Source organism: Gorilla gorilla, chromosome 9 (genome assembly GCF_029281585.2).
Source record: "Gorilla gorilla gorilla isolate KB3781 chromosome 9, NHGRI_mGorGor1-v2.1_pri, whole genome shotgun sequence".
NCBI lineage: Eukaryota > Metazoa > Chordata > Mammalia > Primates > Hominidae > Gorilla > Gorilla gorilla.
Window position 1 is genome coordinate 6,912,668 of NC_073233.2, and position 17,387 is coordinate 6,930,054.

Consider the following 17,387-nt stretch of genomic DNA (forward strand, 5'->3'; position numbering starts at 1 on the left):
CAGCCTGCTCCCCAGAGGAGCTCACCCTCCATCCTCACCTGGGAGGCGCAGGTGGCTTCTCCTGTCCTGGTCTCCCTACCCTGCTCCTGGCTGCATGCTCTGTGGGTTCTCTCCCACCTTGCTGTCATCCCTCTCCCAGTCAGCTTTGCTGGCCCTTCCCCCTTTTTCTGAGCCTGAGGTGCCAGCTTGCTCCCAGGCCTGGCCTGGCCAGCGCCTCCCGTGCTCCAGGCCCAGCTCGCTCCTCCCTTTCTTAGGCAGTCCCAGTGGGGGTCACGTGCAGAACCTGCAGGCCCGGTGTGCACTGTGTAACTAGGCTCCAGAAATAGATGAGGGAGCATGTGCCGTGCCTGGGGCCCCTGTGGAGGGGCCACCTGGGGACGCTGGACCTGTGGCTCTGGAGGCAGTGAGGCAGTGGGCAGGAGCCCCGTGTGTGCCTAGAGGGAGCTTTCAAGGAGGACTTGGTCTTTCTTGAATTCATCCATCAGCACCTGGCTAGGAGGGTCTGTGGCATCTGCCGGGCACAGCAGGGGAGGTGGATTAGGAAGCAGGACCGGGTCTCACCTCAAGTGTCCCACGTGGCAAGAATTGTCAAGAGCAGGAGTGCAGGGGGTGTCTTGGGAGCGCTCCCCGAAAGCATTCACCAGGCCCCCACCAGGCACATCACAAAGCCTCACCACCCCAAGCCAGGCCCTGCCCTCCCAGGCCTGGTTCCTATGGGAAGCACTAGGTGACCCAGACCCAGAGGGACCAGGAGCTTAGACCCCTGAGGGGGCAGCAGTGGTGGGCACGTCCCCCACTTCACCCAGCACTGGCCTCTCCTGAGTGGCCCCCGACGTGAGAGGCTGGGTTCTGCCATCCTGTCCTCTCCAGCAGGGAGCCCCTGCATGTGTTCATTGAGAGGGGCCAGGAGACGGGAATTCACGGGGCCCTGGGCACTCTTCTCTGAGGTTCTGTTCTGGGAACACTAAACGCGCTCCCAACTCACATTCTCTTTCCCCCTCACCCTCTTTGAGGGCACAAAAGAGGCCACCCGTCCTTCTCTGCTGCTGGCACCTAGAACCTGCTCTGGGCTCCTTCCTGGAAGGCTCGGCTGCCCCAGGTCACCCTGGCACTGACCGTGGCTCGGTGGCTCCTTCCAGTGAAATTGCCGTGGTACACCTGTCCTGAGTCCATTCTCATGGCCTGGAGCCGCACTGCTGCACACCAGAAGCCCAGCTCCTGGGCAGCCACCCTACCCACCCCTACGCAGGGTGCCCACACACAGGGTGTCCGCACACAGGGTGTCCGCACACAGGGTGTCCGCACACAGGGTATCCAGAAGGCTGTGGGGGCTGGTTTACTTTTAATACTAGAATTATTTGATGTCCTCAAGGGTAGATTTCTTATATAGAAAATACCTTCTAGGCCAGGCGCGGTGGCTCACGCCTGTCATCCCAGCACTTTGAGAGGCCGAGGTGGGCAGATCACGAGGTCAAGAGATCGAGACCAACCTAACCAACATGGTGAAACCCTGTCTCTACTAAAAATACAAAAATTAGCCGGGCGCGGTGGCTCATGCCTGTAGCCCCAGCTACTCGGGAGGCTGAGGTAGGACAATCGCATGAACCTAGGAGGTAGAGCTTGCAGTGAGCTGAGATCGCACTACTGCACTCCACCTGCCAAAAAAGCGAGACTCTGTCTCAAAAAAAAAAAAAAAGAAAGAAAAGAAAATACCTTCTAGAAATTAGGCTTAATTTTATTTTTTATTTATTTTTTTTTTTTTTGAGATGGAGTCTCACTCTGTCCCCCAGGCTGGAGTGCAGTGATGCGATCTCGGCTCACTGCAAGCTCCGTCTCCCGGGTTCACGTCATTCTCCTGGCTCAGCCTCCCGAGTAGCTGGGAATACAGGGCCTGCCACCACGCCCGGACAATTTTTGTATTTTTAGTGGAGACGGGGTTTCACCGTGTTAGCCAGGTTGAAAATTTTTTTTTTTTTTTTTTTTGGTCAATGTTGACCAGGTTGGCCTCGAACGTGTAGCCTCACCTCCCCAAGCGCCAGAACAACCAGCCTGAGCCACCGCAGCTCCCAGCCTTATTTTTTTGTTTTCAGACGGACTCTCGCTCTGTTGTCCAGGCTGGAGTGCAGTGGCACGATCTCGGTTCGCTGCAAGCTCCACCTCCCGGGTTCACACCATTCTCCTGCCTCAGCCTCCCGAGTAGCTGGGACTACAGGCGCCCGCCACCACGCCCGGTTAATTTTCTGTATTTTTAATAGAGACGGGGTTTCACTGTGTTAGCCAGGATGGTCTCGATCTCCTGACCTCGTGATCCGCCCACCTCAGCCTCCCAAAGTGCTGGGATTACAGGCGTGAGCCACCATGCCTGGCCAGCCTTATTTTTAAAAATTAATATTTATGTTATTAAAGTTAAAAAGTTATAAAACTAGTGTGTCTTCCTTCAGCTTGCTGTTATTGTTCTTTTTATGGATCTAACAGGTTCCCCACCTTAGGGGATGATTTTCTTTTTCTTTTTTTTTTTTTTTTTTGGAAACAGAGTCGTGCTCTGTTGCCCAGGCTGGAGTGCAGTGGCGTGATGGCCCACTGCAACCTTCACCTCCCAGGTTCAATCAGTTCTTGTGCCTCATCCTCTGTGGTAGCTGGGACTATAGCCGTACACTGCCACGCCCCACTAATTTTTTTATATTTTGGTAGAGACAGGTTTCACCATGTTGCCCAGGCTGGTTTTGAACTCCTGAGCACAGACAGTACACCCGCCTCGGCCTCCCAAATTGCTAGGATTACAGGCGTGAGCCACTGCGCCCGGCCCCGTTTTGTTTTTCTTGAGTCAACGTTATTGACCTATAATTTACTATAATCTATGTCTGATTCACGCGTACGGCTGATGAGTTTTAACAGATTCATACCCCCGTGTGCCCACCACTGCATGGGGGTGCGGAAAGTGTTCACTGTTCCCTGCACTTAGAGTGCCTCACCCCGGCTGGGGCAGTGCGGAGGCATCTCTCCTGTGCTCAGAGTGCCTCACCCCGGCTCGGGCAGTGCCAGTGCATCTGCCTGGGTGAGAGCGGGGTCTGTGCTGCCAGCCCCGGCTTCCTGTGAACACATTTGCTCCTCCGGCCTGGCCTCTCCCACTGGGGGGCAGCTTCGCGGCATCCTTGCTGTGCCTGCCAGTGGGCGCGCTGGGGAGCTTCCGCTGCGTGGACACGGCACCGTTCACTGATCTGCCTGTATGGGGGTGACCCTGGGGGACAGTCCAGCTTTCCTCACCAGTCCATTACATTTTTATCCCATTTTAAACTTAGTAAATTAAACCTCTTCACACATTTTACTCAATAAAATACATGTAACATATATAAATGTAATACACTTAAAATATAAATATCCTTACTTGTAATACATGTAAAACATAATGCATATAAACATACTCACAGTGCTGAAGAATAACAAAGTTGGACACAGAAACTACACAATTTCAAGACTTCCTGTCAAAAATGCACCGAAATACCGAGCCCAGAAACAGGCGCGCACGACTGCAGGCAGCCGATCCTTAACAAAGGAACAAAGGCAAGTCCGTGGAGAAGGGATGGCCTTTTCAACACTGGCGCTAGAGCAACAGAACATCCACGTGCAAATCTAGACACAGACCTGACACTTCTCACAAAACCTAATTCTAAATGGATTCTAGATAAGCCTAAATGTAAAATGAGAAGCTATAAAACTTCTCTTTTTGTTTGTTTTTGAGACAGGGTCTTGCTCTGTCACCCACACTGGAGTGCAGTGGCGCAGTCACAGCTCACTGTAGCCTCCAACTCCTGGCCTCCAGCAATCCTCAGCCTCCCAAGGAGCTAGGACTACCGGTGTGCACCACCACACCCAGCTACTTTTTAAAATTTTTTGTAGAGATAATGTCTCACTATGTTGCCCAGGCTGGTCTCAAACCCCTGCTTTGGCCTCCCAAACTGCTGGGATTACAGATGTGAGCTATCATGCCCAGGCATAATTATAAAACATCTGAGCTATCATGCTCAGCCATAATTATAAAACATCTTGGAGAAATCACAGGAGAAAGTATAGTGACCTTGGGTTTGGTGATAATAAAATACCAGTAGCACAATCCATGAAAATAAAAACTTGATGAACTGGACTTCATTACAATTAAAATTGTCTGCTGGGTGTGGTGGCTCATGCCCTTAATCCTAGCACTTTGGAAGGCCAATCTAGGAGGATTGCTTGAGGTCACAAGTTTCAGACCAGCCTGGGCAACATAGTGAGAACCGCCCCCCCCCTTCTCTACTAAAAATTAGGAAAAGATAAATTGGCTAATTGTGGTAGTACATGCCTGTGGTTCCAGGTACTCAGGAGACCGAGGCGAGAGGATTGCTTGAACCCAGGAGGTCTAGGCTGCAGTGAGCTACGGTAGCACCACTGCACTCCAGCCTGGGCGACAGAGTGAGACCTTGAAAAAATTAAAATTTCTGCTTTGTAAAAGACACTGTTAAGGGAATGAAAGGTGAGCCACAAGCTGTTGAAAATGTTTACAAAACACCTATCTGATAAAGTACTTGTATTCAAAATATGCAAAGAACTCTTAAAGCTCAAGAAGAAGAAAAACAGGCTGGGCAGGGTGGCTCACACTTGTAATCCCAGCACTTTGGGAGGTTGAGGCAGAAGGATTGCTTGAGGCCAGGAATTCCAGACCAGCCTGTGTAACATGGTCTATTAGTCTGTTTTCATACTGCTATAAAGAAATACCCAAGACTGGGTAATTTACAAAAGAAAGAGGTTCATCGACTCACAGTTCCGAATTGCTGGGGAGGCCTCAGGAAACGTACAATCACCGTGGAAGGTCTCACAGTTCCTACTTGCTAGGGAGGCCTCAGGAAACGTACAATCACGGGGGAAGGTCTCACAGTTCCTAATTGCTGGGGAGGCCTCAGGAAACTTACAATCACAGTGGATGGCAAAAGGGGAAGCAGGCACCTTCCTCACAAAGGCGGCAGGAGAGACTGAGAACGGGCACAGGAAAAACTACCACTCTTTTTTTTTTTTTTTTTTGAGACAGAGTCTTGCTCTGTTGCCCAGGCTGGAGTGCAGTGGCACGATCTTGGGGCTCACTGCAACCTCCGCTTCCTGGGTTCAAGCGATTCTCCTGCCTCAGCCTCCCGAGTAGCTGGGACTACAGGCATGCGCCACCTCGCCTGGCTAATTTTTGTATTTTTTAATAGAGACGAGGTTTCACCATGTTGGCCAGGTTGGTCTGAAACTCCTGGCCTCAAGTGATCCGCCCACCTCGGCCTCCCAGAGTGCTGAGATTACAGGTGTGAGCCACCGCGCACGGCCAAAACTGCCGCTTCTAAAACCATCAGCTCTCGTGAGACTCCCTCACTACACGAGGACAGCATAGGGGAACCGCCCCCATAACCCAGTCACTTCCCTCCCTCCACACGTGGGGATTACAATTCAAGATGAGATTTGGGTGGGGACACAGCGAAACCATGTCACATGGCAAAACCCCATCTCTACAAAAAATACAAAAATTAGCCAGGTGTGGTGGTGCACACCTGCAGTTCCAGCTACTCAGGAGTCTGAGGTGGGAGGATCCCTTGAGCCCAGGAGGTCAAGGCTGCAGTGAGCCAAGATCACACCACTGCACTCCAGCCTAGGCAACAGAGCAAGACCCTCTCTTTCAAACACAAACCTGGGTGACAGCCACTCGGAAGGCTAAGGCAGGAGAATCACTTGAACCCAGGAGGCAGAGGTTGCAGTGAGCCGAGATGGGGCCACTGCACTCCAGCCTGGGTGACAAAGGCAAAACTTTGTCTCAAAACAAAACAAAACCTGGGTGAAAGGTCTAAGCAGATGTTCACCCGAGAAGTTATTCAGACAGGAGATTGCGGTGGGAGGATGCCCAGCATCATTTGTCCTTCAGGAACTGGAAACAGGGAGACGCCACTGCATACCCGACGGAGCGGCTAAAACCTTAGAAACCGACAGTACCGAACGCTTCCGGGAACTCTCACCCATTGCTGGTGGGAATACAAAAGGCTAAAGCCACTTTAGAAGACAGTTTCACAGACTCTCACAGAACTAAATATAAATATATTCTTGGGCCAGACGTGGTGGTTCACGCCTGTCATCCCAGCACTTTGGGAGGCTGAGACAGGTGGATCACGAGGTCAGGAGATCAAGACAAGCCTAGCCAACGTAGTGAAACCCCATCTCTACTAAAAATGCAAAAAATTAGCCTGGCATGGTGGCGGGCACCTATAATCCCAGCTACTCGGGAGGCCAGGAGGCGGAGGTTGCAGTGAGCCAAGATCGCAACATTGCACTCCAGCCCGGGCAACGGTGCGAGACTCTGTCTCAAAAAATATAGATATAGATATAGATAGATAGATAGATTCTTACCATGCAATCTAGCAGTTTTGCTCCTAAATATTTATCCAACTGAATTGAAAACTTATGTCCACATAAAAACCTGCATGCAGGCCAGGCATGGTGGCTCACGCTTATAATCCCGGCAGTTTGGGAGGCTGAGGCAGGAGGATCGCTTGAGCCCAGGAGTTCAAGACCAGCCTGGGCAACATACTGAGACCCCGTCTCTACCAAACTAAAAAACTTAGTGTCAGAGCACACACACATGGTCCCACCTGTCAAGAGGCTGAGTGGGATCTCAAGCCCGGAAGGCAGAGGTTGCAGCGAGCTGTGACTGAGCCACTGCACTGCAGCCTGGGCGACAGGGTGAGAGCCCATCTCTAAAAGATAGTAATGAGCATCAAGCCACTGCGACCGGGAGGAACCTTAAATACATGTTTCTGTAAATACACATTCCTAAGTGAGAGGAGCCAGTTGAGAAGGCCGCGCACTGTGATTTCAGCTCGATGACCTTCTGGAAGAGGCAATATGATGTGGTAGTGAAAACATCAGTTGTTTCCCGGGGAAAGGGGAGAGTGGATAGTAGAATGCAGCATTCGTATGGCAGTGAGGCCACTCTGTGTGGCACCATCCTGGTTGGTACATGACACTGCGTTTGTCCGAACCTGTAGAACTGGACAACATGAGCAGACCGTGTGCAGATTTTAAACATTCATTGAGGAGATGGGGGTCCCGGCGGGGAAGGCCGACTGAGAAGAATCTTAACTACTGCAGATGCATTCCTTGACCTTCCTGAAGGGTGTTCAGAGGAAGGTGCTGAGTAACTTTGGAAATGAGCAGTGTCTATAAGGCCAGAGGCAAAAGGAATGGCACAGATGCTGCTCTAGTCGATAAAGTTTTGCTCCACAGAGGTGCTGACTGGCAGCTCTGTCACTGTGGTGTGTATGATGGCTGTGGGAGGGGAGTCTCTGGGTAATCAGAGAAGGAGGGGAGTCTCTGGGTAATCAGAGAAGGAGGGGAGTCTCTGGGTAATCGGAGGGAGGAGGAGGGGAGTCTCTGGGTAATCGGAGGAGGGGAGTCTCTGAGATGGAGGGGAGTCTCTGGGTAATTGGAGAAGGAGGGGAGTCTCTGGGTAATCCGAGGGAGGAGGAGGGGAGTCTCTGGGTAATCGGAGGGAGGAGGAGGGGAGTCTCTGTGTAATCGGAGAAGGAGGGGAGTCTCTGGGTAATCGGAGGGAGGAGGAGGGCAGTCTCTGGGTAATCGGAGGGAGGAGGAGGGGAGTCTCTGGGTAATCGGAGGGAGGAGGAGGGCAGTCTCTGGGTAATCGGAGGGAGGAGGAGGGGAGTCTCTGGGTAATCGGAGGGAGGAGGAGGGCAGTCTCTGGGTAATCGGAAGGAGGAGGAGGGCAGTCTCTGGGTAATCGGAGGGAGGAGGAGGGCAGTCTCTGGGTAATCGGAGGGAGGAGGAGGGGAGTCTCTGGGTAATCGGAGGGAGGAGGAGGGGAGTCTCCAGGTAATCAGAGGGAGGAGGTTGGAGTGGCCGCTGTGATGGTGGATTACCATTGCACGTTTAGCCCAGAAGAGACAAAGATGGTTAAACAGTGTGTGCACAGTGGTTAATGGATACACACAGATCTTGTTGCTGTACAAGCTGAGGGGGCCTAGAACCAGCTATGCTTGCAGCAATGAGCACACCCAGGCCCAGATCCTGGTTCCTAGTGCCCTCCAGTCCACAGGGCCAGGGCTCTGAGGAGAAATGGCTGATTCCAGCACTGGGGCAGGAAATGCCCAGGATCAGCTGATCCTGGCAGTTCCAGAAAGTGAGGAGCTCTGTAAACAAAACCCCACAGTCACGGGATTGCGTCCCAGTGAAAGAGCCTCCCAGTGGCCAAAGAGCAACAAAATAATAAAGTAGTATTAGAATATAACCCAGAGTAGAAAATAAACATCCACGAGCCCATAGTGGTATAAGTGATTGAATAAATAAACAGAGGGAACAAGACCAACCTTCCCTGCAGAAGGGTTTTCAGTAAATGAGGTAGATCCCCCCATTCCAGGAGCTGGCGTGAGCTCCTGCCCCGCCGTGCGCTGCGCGTGGTGACCTGACCTCCTTCCTGGGCGTGCAGCACGGAGAGGGCAGTGGGAGGAGGACGCTGCAGCCGAGGTGCCCGCAGACACCCCCAAGCCCAATGGTCAGGTCAGCATGCACTGGTCATGTTCATGGCGTGGCCGACGGGGAGGCTGCTGCCCCATCCTCCCAACCCCGACGACCCCAGCCCGGCCATGCAGAGGCATAGCCGACCGTCTCACTAAGGAACATTCCACAGAATTCCTGACCAGGCCTCCTCCAAACCATCCAGGTCATCAGAGACAAGGAGAGTCTGAGAAACCATCCCAGCCTCGGGGAGCCTGAAGAGACAGAACGAGTAGATGCCACGTGGCATCCAGGAAGAGATTGTTGGGGGCGGGGCAGGGGGAAGGACATCAGGGGAGAGCCAAGGAAGCGTAGGCCTCAGCAGCTGTATGGCAGCACTGGCTTATTTATTTTTTATTTTTTATTTTATGTTTATTTTATTTTTTGAGACAGAGTATCACTGTGTCACCCAGGCTGGAGTGTAGTGGCGTGATCTCGGCTCACTGCAACCTCCACCTCCCGGGTTCAAGTGATTCTCCTGCCTCAGCCTCCCGAGTAGCTGGGATTACAGGTGCCTGCCACCACATCTGGCTAATTTTTGTATTTTTAGTAGAGATGGGGTTTCACCATGTTGGTCAGGCTGGTCTCAAACTCCTGACCTTGTGATCCGCCTGCCTCGGCCTCCCAAAGTGCTGGGATTACAGGTGTGAGCCACCGCACTCAGCCAGCACCGGCTTATTAATGGTGAGATGTTAATGGGAGAACTGGGCCTGTGAGATATGGGAGCTTTTACTATTTTTACAATAATTCTGTAAATCTAAAACCATTCTAAAATTAAAAATTTATTTTTAAAATGCAATATATTTGTTTTCCTTTTAAAGCACTTCCCTCGTTCTTACCCAACGGGACACACCTTCTCAAGTACTTAAGTAATTCTTTTTTTTTTTTTTGAGACTGAGTCTTGCTGTCACCCAGGCTGGAGTGCAGTGGCGCGATCTCAGCTCACTGCAACCTCTACCTCCCAGATTCAAATGATTCTCCTACTTCAGCCTCCCGAGTAGCTGGGATTACAGGTGTCTGCCACCACACCCGGCTAATTTCTTGTATTTTTAGTAGAGACAGGAGCTTCATGTCGGCCAGGCTGGTCTCGAACTCCTGACCTTTAATGATCCACCTACCTCAGCCTCCCAAAGTGCTAAGATTACAGGTGTGAACCACTGTGCCCGGCAAGTAATTCTTATGAACAAATTAGCCTTATAAAGTTGTCATAAACATTATGTGATGTGTGGCCAGGTTAGAGTCCTGTGTGACCCGGTCTGAGCTGGCCTCTGGGCAGCATGCCGTGTGGGGGGTGCCACAAGCTGATTCAGAGAGCACCGGCCTGGGGTGACGCACACCTGTCGGGCGGATGGTGGCCTAGGGTGACACGGATGGCGGCCTGGGATGACGCGCGCCTGTCGGGCGGATGGCGGCCTGGGATGACGTGCGCCTGTCGGGCAGATGGCGGCCTGGGGTGACGCGCACCTCTCTGGTGGATGGCGGCCTGGGGTGACGCGGATGGTGGCCTGGGGTGACGCACGCCTGTCGGGCGGAGGGCGGCCTGGGGTGACGCACGCCTGTTGGGCAGATGGTGGCCTAGGGTGACACGGATGGCGGCCTGGGGTGACGCAGATGGCCTGGGGTGACGCGCACCTGTCGGGCGGATGGTGGCCTGGGGTGACGCGGATGGCAGCCTGGGGTGACGCAGATGGCGGCCTGGGGTGACGTGCGCCTGTACTGGGAGCAGCTTCCCTTGGCCAGTGCCCATGTTCCTCTTTTCATTTTTATCTTTTCTGGGGAGGGCAGGGGGACGTTTTACTGTCTTTCCACTGAATGTTATGACCCTCCCCACGCCCCGTGGAGGCACAGCTGAGGTGGGGCCTATGTCTGGCTCCAGGGGTCCTGAAAGGTGCTTTCACACCTCCCACCCCTCAGCACTGAGAGACCTCGGGAGGGGTACCGGTGACAGGGACGCGTGCCCCACCTTGCTGAACCCAGCAGCGAGGGCATCTCTGCCTGTGTCCCTGGAGGCTGACAGCGGTAGTGTGGGAGCTGGGGCCTGGGTGGAGACCGGGTCAGAAATTCAGGTTTCGCCTGGGTGGGCCATAAATGTCCTGCCGAGGGTGAGACCCTCAGGGCTCTGGGTGGAGAGCAGCACCTGCCCAGAACCAGCAGACCCTTGTCCCGGCTGCACCAGGGGCCAGCGACCTTGTGCCCTCCTTCATCCTGCCAGCCTCGGGCGGTGCTTGGCCTCACCTGCCTCTGTCTACTCAGGACTTTGAGGCCAGGCACTCCTGCAGGCAGAGAGGGGAATTTCTGAGACTGAAGTTGTTACTGGGTATTTTTTAACAGCGCTGTCTTAAAAAATAGATAGCGTGTCTCTGTGGCCCCGTCTATTCTTGCGGCCACACGAACGTGCGTGTGTGAGTGCAGCTTCCCTCATGGCAGCCAAAACCCAGAGGCCGCCCAGCGTGCGAACACGCCAAGGTGTGACTGTTGGCACGGCACTGCCGAGCCGTGGGAGGGACTGGGTGGTGCAGCGGCCAGTGGATCTCAGACCCTGAGCTGAGCACGACTGGAGAGGATGGGCGCATCCGAGCGTCTGCAGAGCACAGAGCGCGTCCGCAGAGCGGGTCCACACCTTGGGTGCGGCGAGCGGATGTGAGCAGTGTGCCTGTGACCAGGGCTGTCTGCTCCTCCGCCGGCCTAAGCTGCTTCTCACCGAAACCCACTGGGACTCTGGCTGAGGCCGGCCCCAAGGAGCTTTGCCGAGGAGGGAGCACCTTGCCCCTGCCCAGCGTGGTCCCTCGCGCCCTCCTTCCCGTGAACCTGCATCTTTGGTTGCAGTTACAGCTCTCACGCTTCCATCTTATGAATCACAGGAGTCCCGTTGGTTTTGGATGAGTTGACACCAAAAAGACACAAGAGCTCTCTAGAGACACTTCCTGGGGGTCCTGCCGCGTTGGAGCAGGGAGGCAGTAGCTCCTGACGCCTTCCCTCCTACGTGGGCTTTGTGATCACTGATGGTCACATGCGGGGCATTCAGTGGCCTCTGTGTAGAGCCAGTGTCTTCCTGATGTGACACTGGGAACCACCAGCAGCCCAAGCACAGGGACCTTCTCCCGGCCACTGGGCGGGCTGCAAATGTGAGGGCGAATGTTGGGTGCAGGGCGGTGGAGGTAGCTGGGCCTTCCCCACTGCCGAGGAGGCAAATGTGAGCGCGAACGTCCAGCCCAGGGTGGTGGAGGTAGCTGGGCCTTCCCTGCCGCGGAGGCGGCAAATGTGAGGGCGAATGTCCGGCCCAGGGTGGTGGAGGTAGCTGGGCCTTCCCCGCGGCGGAGTCGCCCAGCTCGGCCCGAGGCCCCTTCCTCCCGCCCCAGCATCAGGGGCTGTTCCACAATGGGTGTCTGGGGGTCCCTGCAGCCTCCCACCTCCCTCCTGGGAGAAGCCTGCACACACTGAGGGGCTGTTTGTTCTTTATTTGCAGAGGTATTGTGGCCAGTATTTTGGTTTTCTTATGTTTTGGAGTCACACAAGCTAAAGACGGGCCATTTTCCAGACCTCATCCAGGTAACTTGCCATTTCCTTTTCCGTGTGCCCCTGTGGCATTTCTGTTCTGAGCGGCCACTCTGTGTCTGTGCTGCTGGGTGTGAGTGTCCTGTCCTCCCCTCCGCCTGGCCCCTCCCCGAGGCCTCCGAGGCCACTTCCCACATGGACGAGGGCGTGGGGTTCTGAGCTGGCCGTGTGCTCCTCCTCTAACCACCGAGGCTCTCTCCAGGCCTTCTCTGGCCCTTTCACTCTTCCCTGTCCAGGGCCCTCCAGCCCTTCTCTTCCTGCTTCTGCCTCCTCTTTCCACAGACCAGAGTGGCCGAGGGCTCCAGATGGGGCTGTGAGGCCAGGGACTGTGGGCTCTAGGTGGGGCTCTGAGACCGGAGGGGGCGGGGGTGGGTGAGGGCGCCAGATGGGGCTGTGAGGCCATGGGCGGGTGGGTGAGGGCTCCAGATGGAGCTGTGAGGTGCCGCCCACCCCCTGCCCTTGAAGTGGTTGCCCAGCGCACTCTGCCTCAGCCACCACCCCACCTTATGGCCCTGAGTTCTAACAAACCCTCGTGGGCCAGAGCATCCCGCCAATCTCAGTGTACTCTGTCCCCCAAGTCCCACCCCAGGAAGGCGGGCTCAGGCTTCCGTAGGGTCTGTTGTTTCCCCTGAGTGGCCACACGAAGTAATTAGAAACATTTTCTGTTTCAACAGGAGTATGTATTATAGAAAATTTCGAAAATACAAAGATACTTAAAAATAAAGCTACCCACAAATAATAACCACTGTTAAATTTTCCCGTGTTTGTGATACGTACATATTCACTTGTTTGTGTATATGGACATATTCACGTGTTTGTGCGTGCAGACATATTCGCACGTTTGTGTACGGACATATTCACACGTTTATGATACAGACATAATCACATCTTTGTGTATATGGACATGTTCACGTGTTTGTGTGTACGGACATATTCACGCATTTGTGATATGGACATATTCACGCATTTGTGATACGGACATATTCACGCGTTTGTGATACGGACATTCACGCGTTTGTGTGATATGGACATATTCACGCGTTTGTGTGATACGGACATATTCACGCGTTTGTGATACAGACATTCACGCGTTTGTGTGATACGGACATTCACGCATTTGTGTGATATGGACATATTCACGTGTTTGTGTGTATGGACATATTCACGCGTTTGTGATACAGAAATGTTCACGCGTTTGTGTGATACAGACGTATTCACGCATTTGTGATACGGACATATTCATGCGTTTGTGTGCACGGACATATTCACATGTTTGTGTGATACGGACATATTCACGCGTTTGTGTGTACAGACATATTCACAGCCTCAAAAGAGTGGAATCCTGAACGTGTGGCTTTGTGCATTCTCCACTTCAGGTTCAACGACTTTAGTCATTTCCTTACTAATTTTTAAAATGACTTTAATCATTTAGGTTTAAATGACTTTAGTCATTTCCTTACTAATTTTTTAACACCTGAAATTTTAATGACTGCTTGTTTAGCTCTCATTAGAATGTACTACATTTAACTAACTTATTTAAGCCATAATATTGTATATTTAGAGAGTTTCCAGTTTTATTTTAATAAACTAGGCTGTGGTGAATTTTTTCACGTATGCTCTGTGTAAATATCTGATTATTCATTTAATAAAATGTCCCAGAAGTGAGTATTGAATTAAAGGGCATACACAGTTTAAGCCCGTGATATGTGTTATAAAATTGGCCTCCAGGAGAGCAGTGTCTGCCCCAGGGTCAGTGCCATGGTGGTGAGTGAAGTTCCCCCATCCACAGAGGCCCTGAGCAGGGAGCCGTCCGGTGACCCAAGCAGGCTGGTCTTGCTGACCCCTTCCTTGCCCAGGGCCTTCAGAGAGGGCTCCTTGAGTGCCTGGCAGGCCGCTCTGCTGGCTGACAGCGGTGTGGGAAGGGCCCAGGGCTCTGTCTGCCCAGGCAGCTGAGCACGGACGGTCTTGCCTCCAAGGGGTTTGGATTCCTCAGCAGAGCAGTAGAAAGTGCAGTGATGGTGAGAAACTGCCCATCACACAGTGAAAAGCCTGGCGCGGTGACGGTGAGAAACTGCCCGTCACACAGTGAAAAGCCTGGCGCGGTGACGGTGTGAAACTGCCCGTCACACAGTGAAAAGCCTGGCGCGGTGATGGTGTGAAACTGCCCGTCACACAGTGAAGAGCCTGGCGCGGTGACGGTGAGAAACTGCCCGTCACACAGTGAAGAGCCTGGCGCGGTGACGGTGAGAAACTGCCCGTCACACAGTGAAGAGCCTGGCGCGGTGAAGGTGAGAAACTGCCCGTCACACAGTGAAGAGCCTGGCGCGGTGATGATGTGAAACTGCCCGTCACACAGTGAAGAGCCTGGTGCAGTTACATGCTTGTTGGGTGGATTTGGAGGGAAGAAGAGCTGCCGGAAGCTCAACCCATGGCCGTCCTTGCTTGGAGATGCACCAAATCCCTCCTGGGTGGCGGCATCACCGGGGACTGGGACGCAGCCGTGAGTGGGACAGACTGGTCAGCAGGCAGCAGCTTGTCCTGGCATGTGGCCCCTGGCACAGGGAGAGACTCCCGGGAGACCCTCAGCTCTGTGCAGTCAGGAGCTCCGGCACAGGTCACCTGGCGGGATGTGGAGCATCTGGGCCTGAAGGTCTTGGCGCTTCCAAAAGCTCCGGCCGCGGCATCTCTTGAGTTGTGGCTCGTCCCCTCCCGCTGGGCAGGACTGGGGGTTCCTGGGGTGTTCAGTTTTTAGTCTGAGCTCTGCTCTACCTTTCTTCTGTCCGTTTAGTTTGCTTGGCATAAATTCCATATTACTTTGCCAATCTTCGATTTATTGACGGGGAAGCCTGTCCTGGAGCCACCTTCTTCCATGCGTCTTGTTAACTTGGGGGCCGGCAGGGAGCCCTCAACCCTCTGCAGTCACAACACATTGAAGTGGACAAGTGATGAGTCCTGTGCAGCGGAGGCTCTGGGGGGGGGCAGGGAGAAGGGCTTTCTCCAGAAAGGTGGTCCCTGTGGGCTCTGCCCACCTTCACACTCCCCTGGGTCTGGCCCAGGAATGCCCAGTCCGGCAGCTGTAGCCGTAGCCATTAGTGACTGGGCCTCATGAGGAGGAGTGGAAATGGGCCCAGCCTGGCCATCTGGGGAGCTGCTTTCTTTGGAAACTTGAGTTGGCTGCAGCTCAGAGGGAGGTGGAACGTTCTGGGCCACTGAGGAGGGCATCCCTCCTGTGTGAACTGCATTTTCTTCTGGCTCCCTCCGAAGGCTGAGTCAGCCACAGCATTTCCAGGGCTGCTGAGGCTGCCTGTCTGTCTTTCCCCTCTGGTGTGATGTTTAGAAAGACAAATGAGCGCTGGGGGCTGGGGGGTGGCCCTGGGGTCAGGGAGGTGCTGGAGCTGCTCTGGGAAGCGACCCAGGAACGCAGACCAAGGGCCCGCTGGGTATTCGGGGGCGGCAGCCTGGTGCTGGTCGGGTGTGAAGCGTGAGTGGGGAGAGGAGTCCGAGATGCCACCTTTCTGATCTGGGGCCTTCCCCAACAGGAGAAACATGAGAAAGATTCAACTTGGCAGTGGGGGGAGGGAAGTTAGTACCGGTCGTGGTGACCTGTGGCCCGCTCAGAACATGATGGTTTCATGGGTGTAGCTGTCCCCTCAGAGAGCACCTGCAGGCCGGGCACCAGCTCCAAAGGCGTCCCCTTGAGTCAGCGTCAGAGAGCGCCTGCAGGCTGGGCACCTGCTCTGAAGGCGTCCCCTTGAGTCAGCGTCAGAGAGTGCCTGCAGGCTGGGCACCTGCTCCAAAGGCGTCACCTGCAGGCCAGGCACCTGCTCCGAAGGCGTCCCCTTCAGTCGGCGAGCCCTTGTGGGGCGAGGGCTGCCCCGAGTTAATTTCACCACGAGCCCCTTAAACTCTTGGGCCACTGGGAAGTTTCCAGGTTCTTCTTATCCCAAGGCGTGAGGAAGAAGTTTGTGATCTCAGTCGTCTGTCTTGGGTCCCAGACCTCCCTTTGCAGCTTTTCCTAAGAACGCCAGGGAGTTTGTATTTCCTGCCAATGATGGCGGCCTTTCATGAGCCACGGTGGCCGTCTTCCCCTGAGTACGTCGGGGCCTCCTGCGTTTAGTCTGAAAACCTCACGTCTGCATGTCTTGCCGTGAGCTGCTCGGAGCCGTGGGAAGTCAGGAATTGAGGGATGGTTTCATGTTAGAAGTCTGTTAATGTAACTCATCACATCAACATGAAAAAATTGATCCCCTTAAATGCAGAAAAACAAAAATAGGGCACATTCATCCATGACAAAAACTTAACATACTGGAATTGAAAGATTTTTTTAACATGATAAAAAGTATCCCAGCCTGGGCAACATGTCGAAACCCTATCTCTACCAAAAAAAAAAATACAAAAATTAGCTGGATGTGGTGGCACGTACCTGTGGTCCCAGCTACTCAGGAGGCTCAGGTAGGAGGATTGCTTGAGCCCAGGAGGCAGAGGTTGCAGTGCACCAAGATTGCACTCCAGCCTGGGTAACAGAGCCAGGACCCTGTCTCAAAAAAAAAAAATGGCCAGCCACAGTAGCTCACACCTGTAATCCCAGCACTCTGGGAGGCTGAGGCAGGTGGACCATCTGAGGTCAGGAGTTTGAGACCAGCCTGGCCAACATGGTGAAACCCGGTCCCGACTGAAAATACAAAAATTAGCCGGGTATGCTGGACACCTGTGAGCCCAGCTACTCGGGAGGCTGAGGCAGGAGAATCGCTTGAACCTGGAGGTGAAGGTTGCAGTGAGCTGAGATTGCGCCACTGCACTCCAGCCTGGGCGACAGACTCCATCTAAAAAAAAAGGTATCCACCAAAAACCTACTCCAAACTTAACGGCACAAGTTTAGAAGCATCACTCGTAAACACAAGGCAGGGATGTTTGCTGACTGCTTCTGTGCAACAGTTTATGGGCAAAAGATTTAAGGACTGGAATGGAAAAAATGAAGAAAAAAAATTCACTTTTCAGAGAGAAATTGTGCCTAATTCTGAGTTACAGCTTTCTTTATAAAGGCTCTCCCAGGGGCCTGTGAAGGGCCCAGAAGAGACACTGGGTGTGAAGGAGCCAGGAGCCAGCCTGGGGCTGAACGGGGCCGTGGAGGCCTGGGCCGGGTGCACTAACGTTCTGTCGTCTGTCTTTGTAGCTTACTGGAGGTTTTGGCTCTGCGTGAGTGTGGTCTACGAGCTGTTTCTCATCTTTATACTCTTCCAGGTAAGCTGTTTTTCTGGATTGGATAT

General features: G+C 53.6%; 1 protein-coding gene across 11 annotated transcripts in view; it reads left to right on the forward strand.

Moving 5' to 3' along the window:
* PTDSS2 (phosphatidylserine synthase 2) overlaps nt 1-17,387 on the forward strand; it is a 42,638-nt gene that overhangs the window by 12,783 nt on the left and 12,468 nt on the right. For all 11 annotated transcript variants that reach the window (XR_008669726.2, XR_008669724.2, XR_008669725.2 and 8 more), the window contains 2 exons: nt 12,032-12,114; nt 17,294-17,361. Coding sequence is in view for 4 of the 11 variants with exons in the window: in XM_055355717.2 (XP_055211692.2) it covers nt 12,032-12,114; nt 17,294-17,361 (151 nt within the window). In the remaining 7 variants the exon portion in view is untranslated. The remainder of the gene's footprint in view (nt 1-12,031; nt 12,115-17,293; nt 17,362-17,387) is intronic.